This window comes from Bufo gargarizans, chromosome 4, assembly GCF_014858855.1.
Source record: "Bufo gargarizans isolate SCDJY-AF-19 chromosome 4, ASM1485885v1, whole genome shotgun sequence".
NCBI lineage: Eukaryota > Metazoa > Chordata > Amphibia > Anura > Bufonidae > Bufo > Bufo gargarizans.
The window spans coordinates 531,371,805-531,389,502 of NC_058083.1; the positions used below are offsets into that span (position 1 = coordinate 531,371,805).

The following is a 17,698-nucleotide window of genomic DNA, read 5'->3' on the forward strand; positions in this document are numbered from 1 at the left end:
CATCCATTGTCCACGTCCATTGCCAAGGCCTCTCCAGTCAGATGAGAAATGATAAAGGCCTCTTTGGTTCCCTTAGATGGAACTTGATGCGACTATAACTCAAAATGAAGGGTACATTGATTTATGGTACCAAGTCAAGACTTCATGTCACCATCATAACCTGAGGATGGAGACAATCTGGGACCGAGACTTGCTGTTAATACAGCCTGCAAAGTAGGATGCAGTGCCCCTGCAGCAGTAGACAGAGAATCCAAACAGGTAGATACCTCTTGCAGTTAGGACATGTGCCAACCAATCAGTTTGAATTAGGGCTAACCCTAAGGGCAATATCTAAGTGCTTCCCCAGTATTTGACCTTTAACTTCTGTGCAGGGATCTGGACTTTGCTTCAGGGATGCAACTAGGCTGCTACCTGCTGGGATAGTCCAGGGGTCAGGGACTCAGGTGCAAGCACCAGCTGGAGTTAGTTCCGACTCCACAACCATGGTTATAAAGACATCAATTTTTTTTATTTTCAGGTAAGAAACCTGACCACAACACATAAATCATGTATAAAAACTAGAAATATAATGAAACAATATGGAAAGATCTTTCCTACTATATTATTATGGCATATGAAGAAAACAGGATGATCATTACAGAGGGAAACTCCATTCAACATTGTGAATAACCATATATTTTCTGAAAGTAGACATCTGGCATACTATCAAGATTACTTCAGCAGGGGCCCGACTAAGGGAACCCTTAGCACTGCAGTCCCTTCATTGTTTACAAGCACAACTGACAACACTACAGCTGTCGCTCACTGTAACGGCAACGTCTCAATTCCATTAAAGTGAGTGGAACAGAGAAGCTGTAACTTCTCTGTATGGCTCCTGCAGTGCTGATGGCATATCAGGTAAACAGTGAAGAAACCACAGCATTTGTACAAGTGCTGCAGTCTCTACTGATTATCGGGGTTGTTGAGAGTCAGGCGCTTGCAAATCTGATATTGATGACCTGTTGTGGGGATAGGTCATCAATATGGGAAACCAGACAACCCTTTCGTCATACATCAAAAGGCATAATTGGGCAGAAGTTTTCACAATGAACCTCAACATCTGTCATATGTTCTACAATCTGAACATTACAATGGCTTCTCCTCTGAGTGAGTTCTCTCGTGCTTAACAAGACTAGATTTCTGGCTAAAAGATTTCCCACATTCTGAACATGAAAATGGCTTCTCCCCTGTATGAACTCTGAGATGTATTTTAAGCACTGATTTCACACCAAAACACTTCCCACATTCAAGGCAAATAAATGGCTTCTCCCCTGTGTGAGCTTTCTGATGTTTAATAAGACCTGCTTTCTGTTTAAAACACTTTCCACATTCAAGACATGAAAATGGTTTCTCCCCTGTGTGAGTACTCTGATGTTTAACAAGACCTGCTTTCTGTTTAAAACACTTTCCACATTCAAGACATGAAAATGGTTTCCCCCCTGTGTGAGTACGCTGATGTTTAACAAGACCTTCTTTCTTACTAAAACACTTCCCACATTCAAGACATGAAAATGGCTTCTCACCTGTGTGAGTTCTGTGATGATTAACAAGACATGATTTCTGACTGAAACACTTGCCACATTCAAGACAAGAAAATGGCTTCTCCCCTGTGTGAATTCTCTGATGTATTTCAAGATGTGATTTCACACTGAAACACTTACCACATTCAAGACATGGAAATGGCCTCTCCCCTGTGTGAGTTCTCTGATGTTTAACAAGACCTACTTTCCTACTAAAATACTTCCCACATTCAAGACATGAAAATGGTTTCTCCCCTGTGTGAGTTCTCTGATGTTTAACAAGACCTACTTTCTGACTAAAATACTTCCCACATTCAAGACATGAAAATGGCTTCTCCCCTGTGTGAGTTCTGTGATGATTAACAAGATATGATTTTTGACTAAAACACTTGCCACATTCAAGACAAGAAAATGGCTTCTCCCCTGTGTGAATTCTCTCATGTATTTCAAGATGTGATTTCACACTGAAACACTTACCACATTCAAGACATGGAAATGGTTTCTCCCCTGTGTGAGTTCTCTGATGTTTAACAAGACCTACTTTCCTACTAAAATACTTTCCACATTCAAGACATGAAAATGGTTTCTCCCCTGTGTGTGTTCTCTGATGCTTAACAAGACCTACTTTCTGACTAAAATACTTCCCACATTCAAGACATGAAAATGGCTTCTCCCCTGTGTGAGTTCTGTGATGATTAACAAGACATGATTTCTGACTGAAACACTTGCCACATTCAAGACAAGAAAATGGCTTCTCCCCTGTGTGAATTCTCTGATGTATTTCAAGTTCTGATTTCCAACTGAAACACTTACCACATTCAAGACATGGAAATGGCTTCTCCCCTGTGTGAGTTCTCTGATGTTTAACAAGACTTACTTTCTGACTAAAATACTTCCCACATTCAAGACATGAAAATGGCTTCTCCCCTGTGTGAGTTCTCTGGTGTCTAACAAAACCTTTTTTCAGAGTAAAACACTTCCCACATTCAAGACATAAAAATGGCCTTTCTCCTGTGTGGATTCTTAAATGTTTCACAAGATATGATTTCTGATCAAAACATTTCCCACATTCTGAACAAGAAAATGGCTTCTCCCCTGGGTGGGTTCTTATATGTTGTATAAGCAATGATTTCGTCCTAAAAATCTTACCACATTTAGGACACATAAATGGCTTCACCCCTGTGTGAGTTCTCCGATGTGTAACAAGACTTAATTTCTGACTAAAACATTTCCCACATTCTGGGCATAAAAATGGCTTATCCCCTGTGTGAATTCTCTGATGTGCAACTAGAACACATTTCATGGTAAAAGATTTTCCACATTCTGAGCACGAAAATGACATTTTGTCTTTGCAATTTCTCTCATATAAAAAAAAATTAGATTTCTTGCTAAAATCTTTTTCACAAGGAAATATTTTTCCACACTTCTGTTTAGTTCTTGTTTTACCAATCAGTGATGGATTCAATGAAGGTTTCTTGTGACCAGCAGTATTAGTGGATAGATCCCTGTTGTGAAGGACTGTGGGTACATTAGGAGTTTTTGAATTATTTTGTGTGGTGTTATCTTTTACTTCATGATAGGGAAATAAATGGAGATGCTTATGATATACTCTCATCCCGTCTTTACCTAGAAAATGAAACAAAGTGATCTTATTTTTTCATTGCTAATTTAAAGGGGTTGTGCAGGCTTTTACTATTAATGGCCTATCCTCAGAATAGGTCATCAATATCGGATGGTCGGGGGTCCGATACCTGGCACCTCCACCGATCAGCTGAATGAGGAGATGGCTGTGCAATAGACAGCAGCGGTGAACAGGAAGAGAGATGTGAGATGGCACGTGCTCATTGTCTGCTCATACAGCTGGATCGGCGGGGGAGCCAGGTGTCTGACCCCCTCCGATCTGATATTGATGACCTATCCTGAGGATGGGTCATCAATATCAAAAGCCTAGTGAACCCCTTTAGCAAGACCGGAAACAAAGTATATAAGAGATGTAATAAAACATAATAATGTACAATTTCAGTAAGTAAATACAACAGGAAAGAAAGATCATAGAAAACATCATAATTTTCAGGCGTTCTTTGTCTGCAAAGCTCCCAAGATATAATCCCTGGTAGAGATAGAGACAGGTGTTTCTAACCAGATCATGCAGTCCAATGTGTCCAAATATGAATAGAGAACAGTTATAGATAGATATCAGTGGAAAAAAATTAAAAACATGACAAAAAACATAAACATGTACAATGTTCACATAACCTTTGTATATGCCCACTGTATGTGACAATATCACTCATGATAAAAATTAGTTCTGCATTTACAATACATCTCACACATCCCCCTTCGTCTCCATTATTGTAGGATCATTTAGAGTTCATAAGTACGGATGAGTGAATCGACTTCGGATGCTTCATCCGAAGTCGATTCGCAAAAAACTTTGTTATAATACTGTACAGAGCTCACGCTCCGTATAGTATTTGAATGTATTGGCTCTGATGAGTCTAAGTTAGTACTTTGCGAAGTCTCATGGCATTTTGTGTGATAACTTTGTGAATTAATTTTTACTGTAAAACACCTTGGTACTGAACTTGCGGGTCAAGTCTATTTACTCCAATTCGTAAGTTACAGTATGTACATAGGCTGTTGCAAACTGGACAAAACCAGTTCATATTGGTATAGTATTGGGGCCAGGTGAACTTTAGTATAGACATATATGTATAATGTTTCCTGTACCCTCTGTAATTTACACCGATTTGATGAATCTAATCCCACCTAATTATGTCTGTTGACAATAAATTATTATGCAGGGCATTGTTCCCCAGAGAAAGATACTTTGGGGGAGATTTATCAAACTGGTGTAAAGTAGAACTGGCTTAGTTGCCTATAGCAACCAATCAGATTTCAACTTTTATTTTTCACAGCTCCTTAAAAAAAATAATGGTGGAATCTGGTTGCCATGGGCAACTAAGCTAGTTCTACTTTACATCAGTTTGACAAATGACCCCAATTGTATCTGTGTCTTTCTTTTTCTCCGCATCGAAACTTAGAGGACTCGAAGGCCATTTGAAGTCTTTCCCTGAGCGCCGCTGGTTCCCCTGCTTACTGCCACGGTCCCGGGCACCATGTTCAGCGGTGATCTGCTGCCTGTGCTTCCCATTCACTGCTGCAGTCCTGGGCTCTGTCTGTGTGGGTATTGTTCTGGAATCTGCTTCACAGTTTCCTCTCAGCCCTGGCCACAGTATGGTTGCTGCTTGTTCCCTGCAGCACTTCCTTAAGGGCCAGCGTGCGTCACTTCCTGTGCTTTATGGGTTAGGTCATGTGACCTCGCTGACCAATCCTAGCCCTCCTGCACATATATAAGTAGCTCAGCCCCCTTCCCAGATGCCCCAGTGTTAAGGTCCTTGTGTCCTGCTAAGGTTCCTGATATGCTTCTGTTCCTGACTCGTACTTATATTACTGGACAAGGATTGCCTGACCTGTACCTGTACTACCTGCCCTGACCTATTGCCTGTTTGACTTCGTCTCTGCCTTATCCTTCGGTCCAGCACTGTTTCTCCTGGTTACGACTCCTGTACCTCTGGTATCTTTGCTCGAGTACCTCCTGGTCCACCTGGACCAGCTGCCTTGTGTGCCAATCCTTCTCAAGAGGTAGCGACTCGGTGTTCCCCTCAGGAAAGTCTATCCCCACTTTCAGGGGTACTGTGAATATCGAGGGGTTCACTTAAGAGAATTGGGGACAGAACCATATCCATGGAGGAGGAAAATAAGTGCCTGTTGTGGGAGCCAGCCCCATTATATTGTGGGAGGTGGTCAAAAGGACCTGGCCATGTTGCTGGGGTGTTGCATCTCCACTTCTGCAAAAAAAACATTGACTCAGTGGGTCGTAAAAGACAAAGAGAACCAGGAGAAGAAGGAAAGACTTGTTCTGATTGAGAATGCTAGACAGTTGTATTTTCCCAAACTATCCAGTGATGCCGCCCCATGTGCTGCAATAGACCTCTGGTACCTGATCTTGCACACCGCTCTGGTTTTGTGTGCCCGCATTGTGGAGACAAAGCACCATACGCGAGTTGCTCGCACAGAGCTATAGGTAGCCAAGCTGGGCTTAGCTCTGCAACATTTTGGGCCTAAACCACCAGCGGCATCACCAGATCCCAAAGCAGACTTGGCCATGGCTGTTCATTGGGAGGTACGTTGCCTCTGCTCTTTATTGCTTCCGCCACCACCCTTCTCAACTGATGTTGCCTCCTCCTCAGCACCCTGATCTGGCTCCCAGGTCCTGTAGCACATAATTGTTATTAGAGTCCTCACCCTCCCTACTGCATTTATCTGACTGTGAGATATCATGATGGGCTCCAGGGCCTAAATGGTAAAGGTTCTCACACAAATCGTCAACAGGGAGACACTCGTGACTATCTGCAGTGGAGCGCAGTTCAGGTTTTCTTGCCACTACTTAGAAAAAAGGAAGGTGTCCCGCTACGAAGCAGCAGTGATGACTGAGAGGACCCAACTGAAATACTTCTTTGGGGCTGCAAGGAGGACAAGAAGGAGGAGCGCTGTGACGCCTGGATCTATGGCACGCTGTCAGATTCTGAAGACTCCTCCACATCATCCTGCTGCGACTGAGAGAAGAAGTGAGCCATCCAATCCACAATCTCATCCTCTTTCTCCTCAACTATAATATTGCACCTTTCCAAAGCCAGAAGGGACAACTGTGGCCTACTGCTACTATTTATGCACGGATAGTTGATGCTGCTACTACACACATTCTGGCTCTGGGTCTTTCGTTTTGAATCCATCCGTAGCCTGGGTATCTTAGATAATGTTGTGCACTACCCTGTGCATTGGTGTAGTAATCACATATAATAAAGCAAATACAACAGTGCCATACTCACAATAGAAAATATACTAATGGTACGTTATAAAAGATAGAGGTACACTGGTCCTAGACACTGAAATTTTTCGGCTTCTGTGGACAATCACAAAGTGGGCCTTGCCTCCACATTATAGGCACAGGTTTTCTGTTTTGCGGCATTGACGTTCCTGGTCAGACAATCGGAGGCGCTCTTCAGATGGGGTGGACACTAGAGGAATGATCGGACTCTGGAAGGATGGAGCCAGGCAAGGTGGTATTCTGGTGCATATGAGCTCCTTAGAACATTCCTTGAATCGCAAATCAAATCTTGTGGCCAAGGTGATCAGGTTATTCAGAGTGGGTGAATGATCGCAACCAGCTCATTTATCCTTAATCCAGTCAGAAATGCCCTCCAAGAACACCACTAGTTGAGCTTCATTGAACACCTGGTCATTACCTCTTGAGGAGGATTGGCACACAAAGCAGCGGTCCAAACTCACCAGGGGGTACCAGAGGTACAGTCAAAGTCAACAGGTCGAATCTTAACCAGGAGCAACAGTGCAGGACCGAAGGATGAGGCAGAGGTGAAGTTGAACAAGCAATGGGTCAGAGCAGGCACCTTAGGTACAGGTCAAGCAATCAAGGTCAGCAACAGGAGAGACAATACGGGACAGATAGGGATCAAACAGGAAGTTAAGTCCAGAATCCAAACACGGGTGATGAATGCAGGAACACAGGCACAAACAACAGCAAACTTTGCAGGACCTTTGGAGCTCAGACACCAGGGAAGGGGGCTGACTGTATATATATATATATTGGTGCAGGATGGCTGGGATTGGTTGTACAGGTCACCTGTACAGGTCACCCTTAAATCATCGGAAGCGACGCGTGCCGGCTCTTAACAAGGTTCTACAGGGAACAGGCTGGAAGGCATGCTGTGAAACTGATTTCAGGAAGGACGGTGTCTGTAAGGACAGGACCGGGGCGGTGAAGGGGAAGACACCGGCAGCTGATCACTGCAGCTCCCTGCCCCGCAATGCAGACAGACACAGACAATGATAGAGGCGGCCAGGGAGGACAGTGCTTGAGCACGAAGCCGGAGACCACAGTGGTGAGTAGGGGAACGTCGGAGGTTAGCAACCACCGTTACAGCCATACTCACTATAGAAAATATACTAATGCTATGCTATAAATTAAAATATTCTTGGTAAATACATTTTGAATAAAATCATTTGTGCCTGTCTGCCAACGACAAGGCGATCTCTTTAGGACAGGAACCTATACTAAATACTACCTTCGCTGGTGCCATACTGGCCCCATAGAAACATAGAATGTGTCGGCAGATAAGAACCATTTGGCCCATCTAGCCTGCCCAATTATATTCAGGGAATGCAGGTTCCTCATGTATGCTGAGCCCACACTGTATTTTACCTCTCCAGGTGCCAAGTGTATTCCATGGGTCCACATACCACAGGTTCATAAATCACTATTTTCTCTCCAGAGTATTAGTTTATGATTGTATCTGCCCATATTGTGTCACACTGCACCGATGTCAATGAAGATGATGGAATATGATAGCAGTAAATTAATTATTAATATTTATTGAAACATTAATGATGAGAAGGCGGTTTCTCTGAACTTCCTATCAGTTGTCCCATTTACAGATATTTACAGTCAAAAAAGATTTATGAAAGGCTCTTACCATTTACGAACACTGTTACTGGATTTTCAAGTCCACTCGTCTTTCCACCAGAACTCTCCTGTAAGATTGAAGATATGAGGAAAAACAAAACAAAAAAAACATACACTGCTAGTTTTTCTTGTATCCAGGTGAAGACAAAAAAAAATCATGAATTAAAAATCAATTATTTGTTTCTGGATCAATTCAAACAATTCAGCCCAAAAATTTAATTTGGGTCCAAATCGATTCTACCGAAATCAGAAGTGCTCCAATTTACACTTTGAGGTTTCTTAGGACTCATTTTTTTCTCATCCTCGTTTTCAATTTTTTTTTTCTCTCTCCTCCCCATCCCCCTTTAAACGCTCTAATGCAATGACAGCAACAGTAAATGATGTCTGAGTGACACTGACATATATAGATATGGGTGTACGCATGGTTGACGGTGTTAACAAAAATCCTGTTAAAAAAGGTTCAGGTACTCTTTAAAGAGAGACGACACACACCACTTCATATAGAGTCCTCCTTACTACATCCAGAATGAAGGGACTTCCATCACCAATTGAGTTGGCATCATCTGACAACAATACATATCAGCTGGGGAGCCAATTTCAGCGAAAGCAGTCAGAGACCCCATTGGGAAAACACCATTTCCTACGGAGAGACGTTTCTCATATAGGAGAACTCTGACTTTTTAACTGAAAAAGGTCCAGCTTTTATACTGTTTTAACCAAAGAGCTTCCTAATGGAATGTAGCCAGCTTATGCAACCCATAATTTTCACTGTGTATATCTTATTCATCTGTCATTATTATGAACCCTAGAGCGGCCAGTTCTTAGAGTCACAATAAACCAGAATCCCAAGACTATGCAGACAATGCTAACTGTCTTGCACACACATTTACAAGCAAATCCTTGTTCATTTAGAGATCATCAAATAAGTGGGACAATACCTGGTACATATATCTCAGACATTTCTCTTTGTTTAATCTATTAGATAAAATGGATAAAGGGGTCATTTATCATTCTGAAATACGCCTAAATTAATACTGGAGTTTTCTTATGACCAAAGGTTTCTGCATATGATGGTCTGGACCAAATGGAGAAGAAAAGGAAAGTGAACAACTGAAATCAGTGAAGACATGCTCCTTGAGTCAGTGGATTTGCTTTTGTTTTGCCTGTGATGGCTTCTTTTAAAACATGTTTTAATCTCATTATTAGAGGGAAAGGTCCCTTTAAATTGATTCAGGGATGGCCACAATTTATATACTCTGCCTAGGGCACCAAAATACCTTGTTCTGGCTCTGCCTATAAATAAAAAGTCACAGGATTTTAAAAGGCTGCAAAATTGCTAGTGTTTTTCGGCAATTAACAATGGCACAATGAAACATCCCTCCCTTTCTACGAACACACTACACACTGGTATTGACAAATTATAATGCTATATTAATAGAGCAAAATGGATTGAATTAAATTGGTATATTGATGCAGTACAATGCATTATATTAAACTGCAAGGTATAAAAAGGCAGTACAATGTGCTAAATAGCTAAAATATTGATGCAGTACAATGCTTTTTTATTCACTTATCACTTTTTTTTATTGTACATTTTAAATATGTGCCTGAAGTAAATCTTGTTGGCACACAAATCAGGGGACACAATTGCATATTTAACCCCTTAGTGACATGACTAATTTTATCCTTAAAGGGGCTATTCCCTAGAACCAGCCCTGTACCTCATATAGATCCAGAGATCTCCCCATTAATTGCTCTGCTAGATTTATATTAAAATGACAGCTCAAGGGGAGTGTCTTTTCTGCTGCAGCTAAGGGGGCGTGTCTCAGCTCTCCCTATCACAGCTCAGGAGGCAGTTGAAGGATGGAACTGAGCATGTGCGGCCTTCTCAGTGAGCAGGTCAAAGAAATAAGAAAGAAAAAACAGCGGGTGGCGCTATACGGATACATTTTGTTGAATACCTCAGTGGCTATGCAAAATTTTTAACTACATGCAATTACAAAAGTATTCAGATCCAGGTGATGATTTGAAAACTGTAGAACATTTTTCGTGGGACAACCCTTTTAAGTACCAGTAACATTTTTCCTGTTTGTTTCATAACTTTTTAATTTCTTCTTCCAATTTTTCTGGTAAAATGTGCTGTACTGCTTAATTAAAGTAACTGTCCATGTTTAGAGCTGAACCCGGACATTCCTACATTTTCACCCAGGCAGCCCCCCTGACTTGAGCATCAGTGCAGTTCATGCTCCGATGCTCTCCTTTGCCCTGTGCTAAATCGCGCAGGGAAAAGGCATTTTTAGGAGTTCCGGTGACGGACCGGGGCTCTCCATGGGGCTGCCAGGCACCGGCACTGATGGGCGGGCTTTAGCGCTGCCCTAGCCAGTAAAACAGCTAGGGCAGCGCTAAAGCCTGCCCATCAGAGCTGGTGACGTCACCGAACACACTGCCGGGCGGAAGTTTCAGCCCGGCAGTGTGTTATGATAAACAAAAGCGCCCTTGCCCTGCGCGATCTAGCGCAGGGCAAGGGAGCGCATCGGAGCATGAGATGCTCCGATGCTAGCCTCAGGGATGCTGCCGGGGTGAAAATAAGGGTATGTCCAGGTTCAGCTCTGACAACCCCTTTAACTAATACAATATTTTATGACACCACTTATTTCCTCCATACTTTGTAGATTGTAAGCCCTTGTGGGCAGGGCCCACTCTCCTTCCTTACCAGTTTGTAACTTGTCTTGATCATGCTTATTGTGACTGTCTGTATTATGTACGTGTACCCCTTTTCATATGTACAGAGCCATGGAATGAATGGTGCTTTATTATTAATAATAATAACCAGCAATATCATGAAACAGAGCACACAGTATACTCCACTGATACTAGGGAAGGTTACTAGAAAGCATTGAAACCTCAATCTATAATTTGTAGGACTCTCAACTTCATCTACCTGATAATCCAGTGGGACATTCTGCTTTTCTCCTGGACAATCCTGGTATCTAAGACATTTTTCTGGTGGATTTCTCTGACTGGTCCCATCTGTAGGTAAAACACATTTGTTTATATCAGATATCATATGATGGGTGAATCTAACTGTGACACTGGTGGTCTATGGCTGCTGACGGCCGCTGGAGCGCTTACTCGATTCCCTGCTCCAGTAATTCCTGCCTGTCGGCGTCTCACTGTCCCATCCACTCCACACCGGTCTGCAGCCATATCTTGCAGTGCCTTTTTCTGCTTGTAGGGCAGGTAATTCATCCAGCTTTTAAAAGACTAAAACGCTTGTCCTAATCTGTGCAGCCTATGGCTGGCATCCCTGTGTGCCTGAGCAAGAGATTCTAGTTGCTACTTTCCTGAGAAGGTGCGCCACTATTGTTTGTTTGCCAATGTACAGACCTCTGCCTTTGTAACTGGATTTTTACCAATTCCTGTCCGCCCTGACCTTTGGACTCTTTACTGGATTGCACACAAACTCCTTGACCTGACCTCAGCTTGTTTCCTGACTAACGTTTAGCGAGATCTTTTTGGTGCTCTCCACTGGATTCTCCAAATCCTCGTTGGTCAGCAGCCACTTAACAGAGACTTGTTCAAGAGGTAGTAGCCTGATGGTACCCCTGCAGTTATGGATTAAAGGATGAAAAGCAGGGGGTCCACTTAGATAACTGCCTTAAGAGTAGCCCCAAACTGTTCAGTGGTACAGTGAATCCACATCAACTTCTGTAGCGCTAACTCTCAAAACTGTTCTTTCCTCTACAATCAAAAGATCTCCTCTTACCTGGTGACATGAGGGACTGGTGATTCTCCATCATGACGTCCTTGTAGAGATCCTTGTGTTCTTCTAAATACTCCCATTCCTCCATGGAGAAATAAACAGCTACATCCTGACACCTTTTAGGAACCTGACAACACAACACATTACCAGACCCCTCCCTTGGCGTTATTGTATAATGTCCCAGCATTTCCAGCAGCGCTCACCTCTCCGCTCAGCAGCTCAGTGATCCTGGTGGTAAGTTCTAGGATCTGCTGCTCATGTGTCAGGGAATGAGGTGGAGGCTCGGTGATGGGGCTCTGGATCCTGCTCCATCCTCCTGATGACGTCTTCACTACTGTGTAATCCTGTGTATGGGGAAACGTTGATAACTACATAGATTTTAAAGCTGCATTTACACGAGCCAATAATCATCCAGATTATTGGGAATGGTCGTTCTAGACAATCTGCCCACGTAAATGTCCGCCGATCACCCGATAAAAGAGCAAAGCGCTTGTTCGTCGTATGTTCCTGTCGGTCATGCAGACACCACCCAATCACAGTTTCTGGACAGCAGATCATGTGGTCTAAACAGCGATCTGCTCCTCAGAAACCATGATTCTGTATAAGGAGGAGGGATCGCAATAGTCTACATACATTGAAGGAGATTGCTGCATTTACATGCAGCGGTTTCCTTCATTGACCGATCGGCCGACCATCTGCTGCAGAATCGTCCTGTCTAAATCCACCTTAAAGACGACCTGTCACCAAAAAATACCGTCATGGCCAAAAGTTTTGAGAATGACACAAATATTAGTTTTCACAAAGTTTGCTGCTAAACTGCTTTTAGATCTTTGTTTCAGTTGTTTCTGTGATGTAGTGAAATATAATTACACGCACTTCATACGTTTCAAAGGCTTTTATCGACAATTACATGACATTTATGCAAAGAGTCAGTATTTGCAGTGTTGGCCCTTCTTTTGTAGGACCTCTGCAATTCGACTGGGCATGCTCTCAATCAACTTCTGGGCCAATTCCTGACTGATAGCAACCCATTCTTTCATAATTACTTCTTGGAGTTTGTCAGAATTAGTGGGTTTTTGTTTGTCCACCCGACTCTTGAGGATTAACCACAAGTTCTCAATGGGATTAAGATCTGGGGAGTTTCCAGGCCATGGACCCAAAATGTCAACTTAGTTATCACTTTTGCCTTATGGCACGGTGCTCTATCGTGCTGGAAAATGCATTGTTCTTCACCAAACTGTTGTTCGATTGTTGAAAGAAGTTGCTGTTGGAGGGTGTTTTGGTACTATTCTTTATTCATGGCTGTGTTTTTGGGCAAAATTGTGAGTGAGCCCACTCCCTTGGATGAGAAGCAACCCCACACATGAATGGTCTCAGGATGCTTTACTGTTGGCATGACACAGGACTGATGGTAGCGCTCACCTTTTCTTCTCCGGACAAGCCATTTTCCTGATGCCCCAAACAATCGAAAAGAGGCTTCATCGGAGAATATGACTTTGCCTCAGTCCATTCACCATATTTTCTGCAGAAGATCAATCTGTCCCTGGTGTTTTTTTTGGGAGAGAAGAGGCTTCTTTGCTGCCCTTCTTGACACCAGGCCATCTTCCAAAAGTCTTCGCCTCAATGGGCGTGCAGATGCGCTCACACCTGCCTGCTGCCATTCCTGAGCAAGCTCTGCACTGGTGGCACTCCGATCCCGCAGCTGAATCCTCTTTAGCAGACGATCCTGGCGCTTGCTGGACTTTCTTGAACGCCCTGAAGCCTTCTTAACAAAAATTGAAAATTGAAGTTCTCGATGATCCTATAAATTGTTGATTGAGGTGCAATCTTAGTAGCCACAATATCCTTGCCTGTGAAGCCATTTTTATGCAACGCAATGATGGCTGCGTGCGTTTCTTTGCAGGTCACCATGGTTAACAATGGAAGAACAATGATTTCAAGCATCACCCTCCTTTTAACAGGTCAAGTCTGCCATTTTAACCCAATCAGCCTGACATAATGATCTCCAGCCTTGTGCTCGTCAACATTCTCACCTGAGTTAACAAGACGATTACTGAAATGATCTCAGCAGGTCCCTTAATGACATCAATGAAATGCAGTGGAAAGTTTTTTGGGGGATTAAGTTAATCTTCATGGCAAAGAAGGACTATGCAATTCATCTGATCACTCTTCATAACATTCTGGAGTATATGCAAATTGCTATTATAAAAACTTAAGCAGCAACTTTTCCAATTTCCAATATTTATGTAATTCTCAAAACTTTTGGGCACGACTGTACAATGCAATCTGACATCACCATGTTATAAAGCAGGAGGAGCAGAGCAGATTGATATATATTTTTGTGAGCAAAAAATTCTGTAAAACCAGTAATTTGTAATATCTGTGATTGATAGCATTGTGTATATAAGTGTTCATAAGAGATAGTTGTCAATCACTGGTCCCCCCTCCCTCCTGTACCGATCGGTATTCACAGGAAGAGGAAGAAGCAAAAATATAAATGTATAAATTACAGATTTTACAGAATCTTTTCCCACAAAAAATATATATCAATCTGCTCGACTTCTCCTGCTCTATAAGATGGTACTTTCAGATTGCATTTCATTTTTTGGTGACAGGTCCTCTTTAACCACTTCCTGACCGCCCATTGACTATAAACGTCTTGGGCGGTCGGGTAGGTCTCTGAATGGATGTTTTGGAAGGTCCATTTAGAGATAGTAGCTGCACACTAATCGGTGACATCAGGGCGCCCGCTGTCAGTGACATCAGGGCACCCCAGAGAGAAGGCAGGGACCGCTGAATGAGCGCTGTGTATACAGTTGAGGAAGCAATGTGCCGCTTCCACAGACCTTGATCAGCCCTGCACTGAGGCTGTACAGTATAGTATACTGCTGTACAGCCTCTCTAGGGGATGTATTCCCCCTATAACCGGGGCTACTAGGTCAGCCCCAGTTACAGGAGAAATCAATAGTGGAAAAAAAAAGTGAAGTTTAATGTTCCCCAGAGGTCTTGTATGACCCTATGGGGGACACAAAGTGTAAAATAAATTTAAAAAATTCACACGTCAGAAATGTTAAAAAAAAATGTAAAGAATAAAATAAAACAAAATAGACATATTTGGTATCACTGCGTCCGCAACGACCGGCTTTATAAAAATATCACATGATGTAGCCCATCAGGTGAACGCCATAAAAAAAAAACATTATGCTAAAACTGATTTTTTTGTTACCTCACCTCTCAAAAAAGATAATGTTAATCGATCAAAAAGTCGTAAGTATCCTAAAATGGTAGCAATAAGAACATCACCTCATCCTGCAAAAAATGAGCCCCCACAGAAGACCATAGCCAGAAAAATGTAAAAAATACGTCTTTAAGAAAATTGCAACACAAAAATTATTATTTTTTCTCTAAAAATACTTGTGTCAAACGTATAAAAAAATGTATTAAAAATAGAAATATTTGGTATTGCCACATCCGTAACATCTGGCTCTGCAAAAATATCACATGATCTACCGCATCAAGTGAACGGCGTAAAAAACAAACAAATATAAATTATACCAAAACTGCTTTTTTTAGTCACCTCACAAAAATGTTTATATCAAATCAATCAAAAATTTGTATGCACCCCAAAATGGTAACAATTAAAACGTCACCTCATCCCGCAAAAAAAAAGCCCCTGCACAAAACCATAGCCAGAAAAATTAAAAAATTTGGCTCTAAGAACATGGCAACACAAAAACTGGATTTTATTTTTCTAAACATGTTCATATTGTGTAAAACGTTAAGAAAAATAGACATATTTGGTATCGTTACATCTGTAACGTCCGGATCTATAAAAATAAAACATGATCTAACCAATCAAGTGAATGGTGTAAAAGAAAAAATATAGAAAAATGAGATAAAAAAACAAACAAAAAGCCAAATGTACCCAAAAATAGTGCCAATAAAACCTACAGCTTGTCCCGCAAAAAATAAGCCCTCACGCAGCTCAGTCAACAAAAAAATAAAAGTCATCACTCTTAAAAACCATGTCAGAAAATTCCATGTTAAAAAATCCAGATGCCGTTCCTTCCCTTCTGAGCCCTGGCATATCCCCAAATAACAGTTTATGACCACAAATGCAGTTTTACTGCATTCAAAAAAATGGCTAGAAAATTGTGGTGGGATATTTTCCTGTTATCGTTAGTGAAAAAGAAAGTTTGGGCCTAAGGCACCATTTTCTTGTAAAAAAAGAATATGTAATTTTTCATTTTCATAACCAAGTGTAATAAATTCTATGAAACGCCTGTAGGGTCAAGTGCTCACTTAACAATTGCTGGTTTGGAAGTGGTTAAGAATCCTTCACCTTTCCAGTCATTTCCCTGAGTCATATCATGTGAAACTCTCACCTCTCCAGTTATCAAGGAGATGATCTCTACGGTGAGGTCTAATATCCTTGCAGCCATGTGGTCTCTGTCCTTGTACAGATCCTTGTGTCCTTCTAAATACTCCCACTCCTCCATGGAGAAATAGACAGCGACATCCTGACACCTTATAGGAACCTGACAACACAAGGATACAGTCATTACCAGACCCCTCCCTTGGCGTTATTATATAATGTCCCAGCATTCCCAGCAGCGCTCACCTCTCCGCTCAGCAGCTCAGTGATCCTGGTGGTAAGTTCTAGGATCTTCTGCTCATGTATCAGGGAATGAGGTGGAGGCTCGGTAATGGGGCTCTGGGTCCTGCTCCATCCTCCTGACACACGGGGTGTCACACACTCAACGGATGACTTCTTCACTACTGTGTAATCCTGTGTATGGGGAGACGCCGATCACTACAGAGATTCTAAGAATCCTTCACCTTTCCAGACATTTCCCTGGTTTATTACTAGAGATAAGAGTGATGTCATGTGAGACTCTCACCTCTTCAGTTATCAAGGAGATGATCTCCAGGGTGAGGTCTAATATCCTTCCAGCCATGTGGTCTCCGTCCTTCTCCATCCTTGGTGGGTCATTGATGGAAAGGGCCATTGTCTTTCAAAAGAAGAGAGTCCTGAACCTAAGGAACCTGAGGGAAACCAGAAGGAATGAGTGCAGGTTAAGAGTGCACAGTCAGTGACTTGTAGGTCAGGGTTGCATTGTGGATGGACAAGTCAAGCTCATGTCTGGAAGTGGTGCAGAAGAAAGAAGAATCTGGCGCAGCACTATGGTGAGGGGAACACTAAGGCGGCCTGCACATGATGCGGGTGATCTCACAAAAGATCTGCATGAATTTCTGTGTGTATTAATGTGCCTTTTTGAACCATATCCGCAATTTCTAATTGTGGATTTTGATGCAGATTAGATGCCGTTTTGCAGCAGATCTCACCCTTCATTGGAAAAGGGTGAAATCTGAAGCTAAAACTGCAAAAATAATTGACATGCTACGGATTTGGAAATCTTCACTGCAGGTCAAGTTCCGCACTGAAACAATCTGCAGACTGTACATGAGATTTGTGTCTCCTCATACACTTTGTTGGCGCTGCACGTATTCCGCAACGTGTGCAGGTGGCCTAAAGGGGTCACTCTTAGGGCTCATGTACACAAACGTATTTTTTACTGTGTCCATTCCCGGGAACATCACTCCTGTGAAACGGGCATTAATGGGGCATGCTACTGTGAAGGCGTCACTAAGGGGAATAACTACTGTGGGTGTTAGGGCTCATGCACACAAACGTATTTTTTATACATGTCCGTTACGTTTTTTACAGGTCCGTATGCGGAACCATTTAATTCAACGGGGCTTGAAAAAACGGAAATGGCTGCATGTGCATTCCGTGTCTGTATGTCAGACTGTATGTATTCTTATGGTATG

The 17,698-nt window shown here is 42.3% G+C and overlaps 1 protein-coding gene across 1 annotated transcript; it reads right to left on the minus strand.

Moving 5' to 3' along the window:
* Positions 1 to 505: 505 nt before the first annotated feature.
* Positions 506 to 16,301, minus strand: LOC122934741 (oocyte zinc finger protein XlCOF6-like). Its single transcript, XM_044290417.1, has 6 exons — positions 16,252 to 16,301; positions 12,070 to 12,210; positions 11,870 to 11,993; positions 11,045 to 11,133; positions 8,114 to 8,171; positions 506 to 3,185 (listed from the first exon to the last, which is right to left on the minus strand). Exons 3-6 carry the CDS (start codon positions 11,952 to 11,954, stop codon positions 1,126 to 1,128), a joined length of 2,292 nt encoding a protein of 763 aa, XP_044146352.1. The 5' UTR covers positions 11,955 to 11,993; positions 12,070 to 12,210; positions 16,252 to 16,301; the 3' UTR covers positions 506 to 1,125.
* Positions 16,302 to 17,698: the final 1,397 nt, after the last annotated feature.

What these genes read in the sequence shown, in the direction of transcription:
- LOC122934741 (XM_044290417.1), bottom strand. Translation starts at nt 11,954, where the DNA reads ATGGAGGAATGGGAGTATTTAGAAGAACACAAGGATCTCTACAAGGAC. An exon ending in ATGTCCCACTGGATTATCAG is followed by an intron (nt 8,172 to 11,044) that starts GTAGATGAAGTT and finishes TCAATCTTACAG; the next exon opens with GAGAGTTCTGGTGGAAAGAC. An exon ending in AGTAACAGTGTTCGTAAATG is followed by an intron (nt 3,186 to 8,113) that starts GTAAGAGCCTTT and finishes TTCATTTTCTAG; the next exon opens with GTAAAGACGGGATGAGAGTA.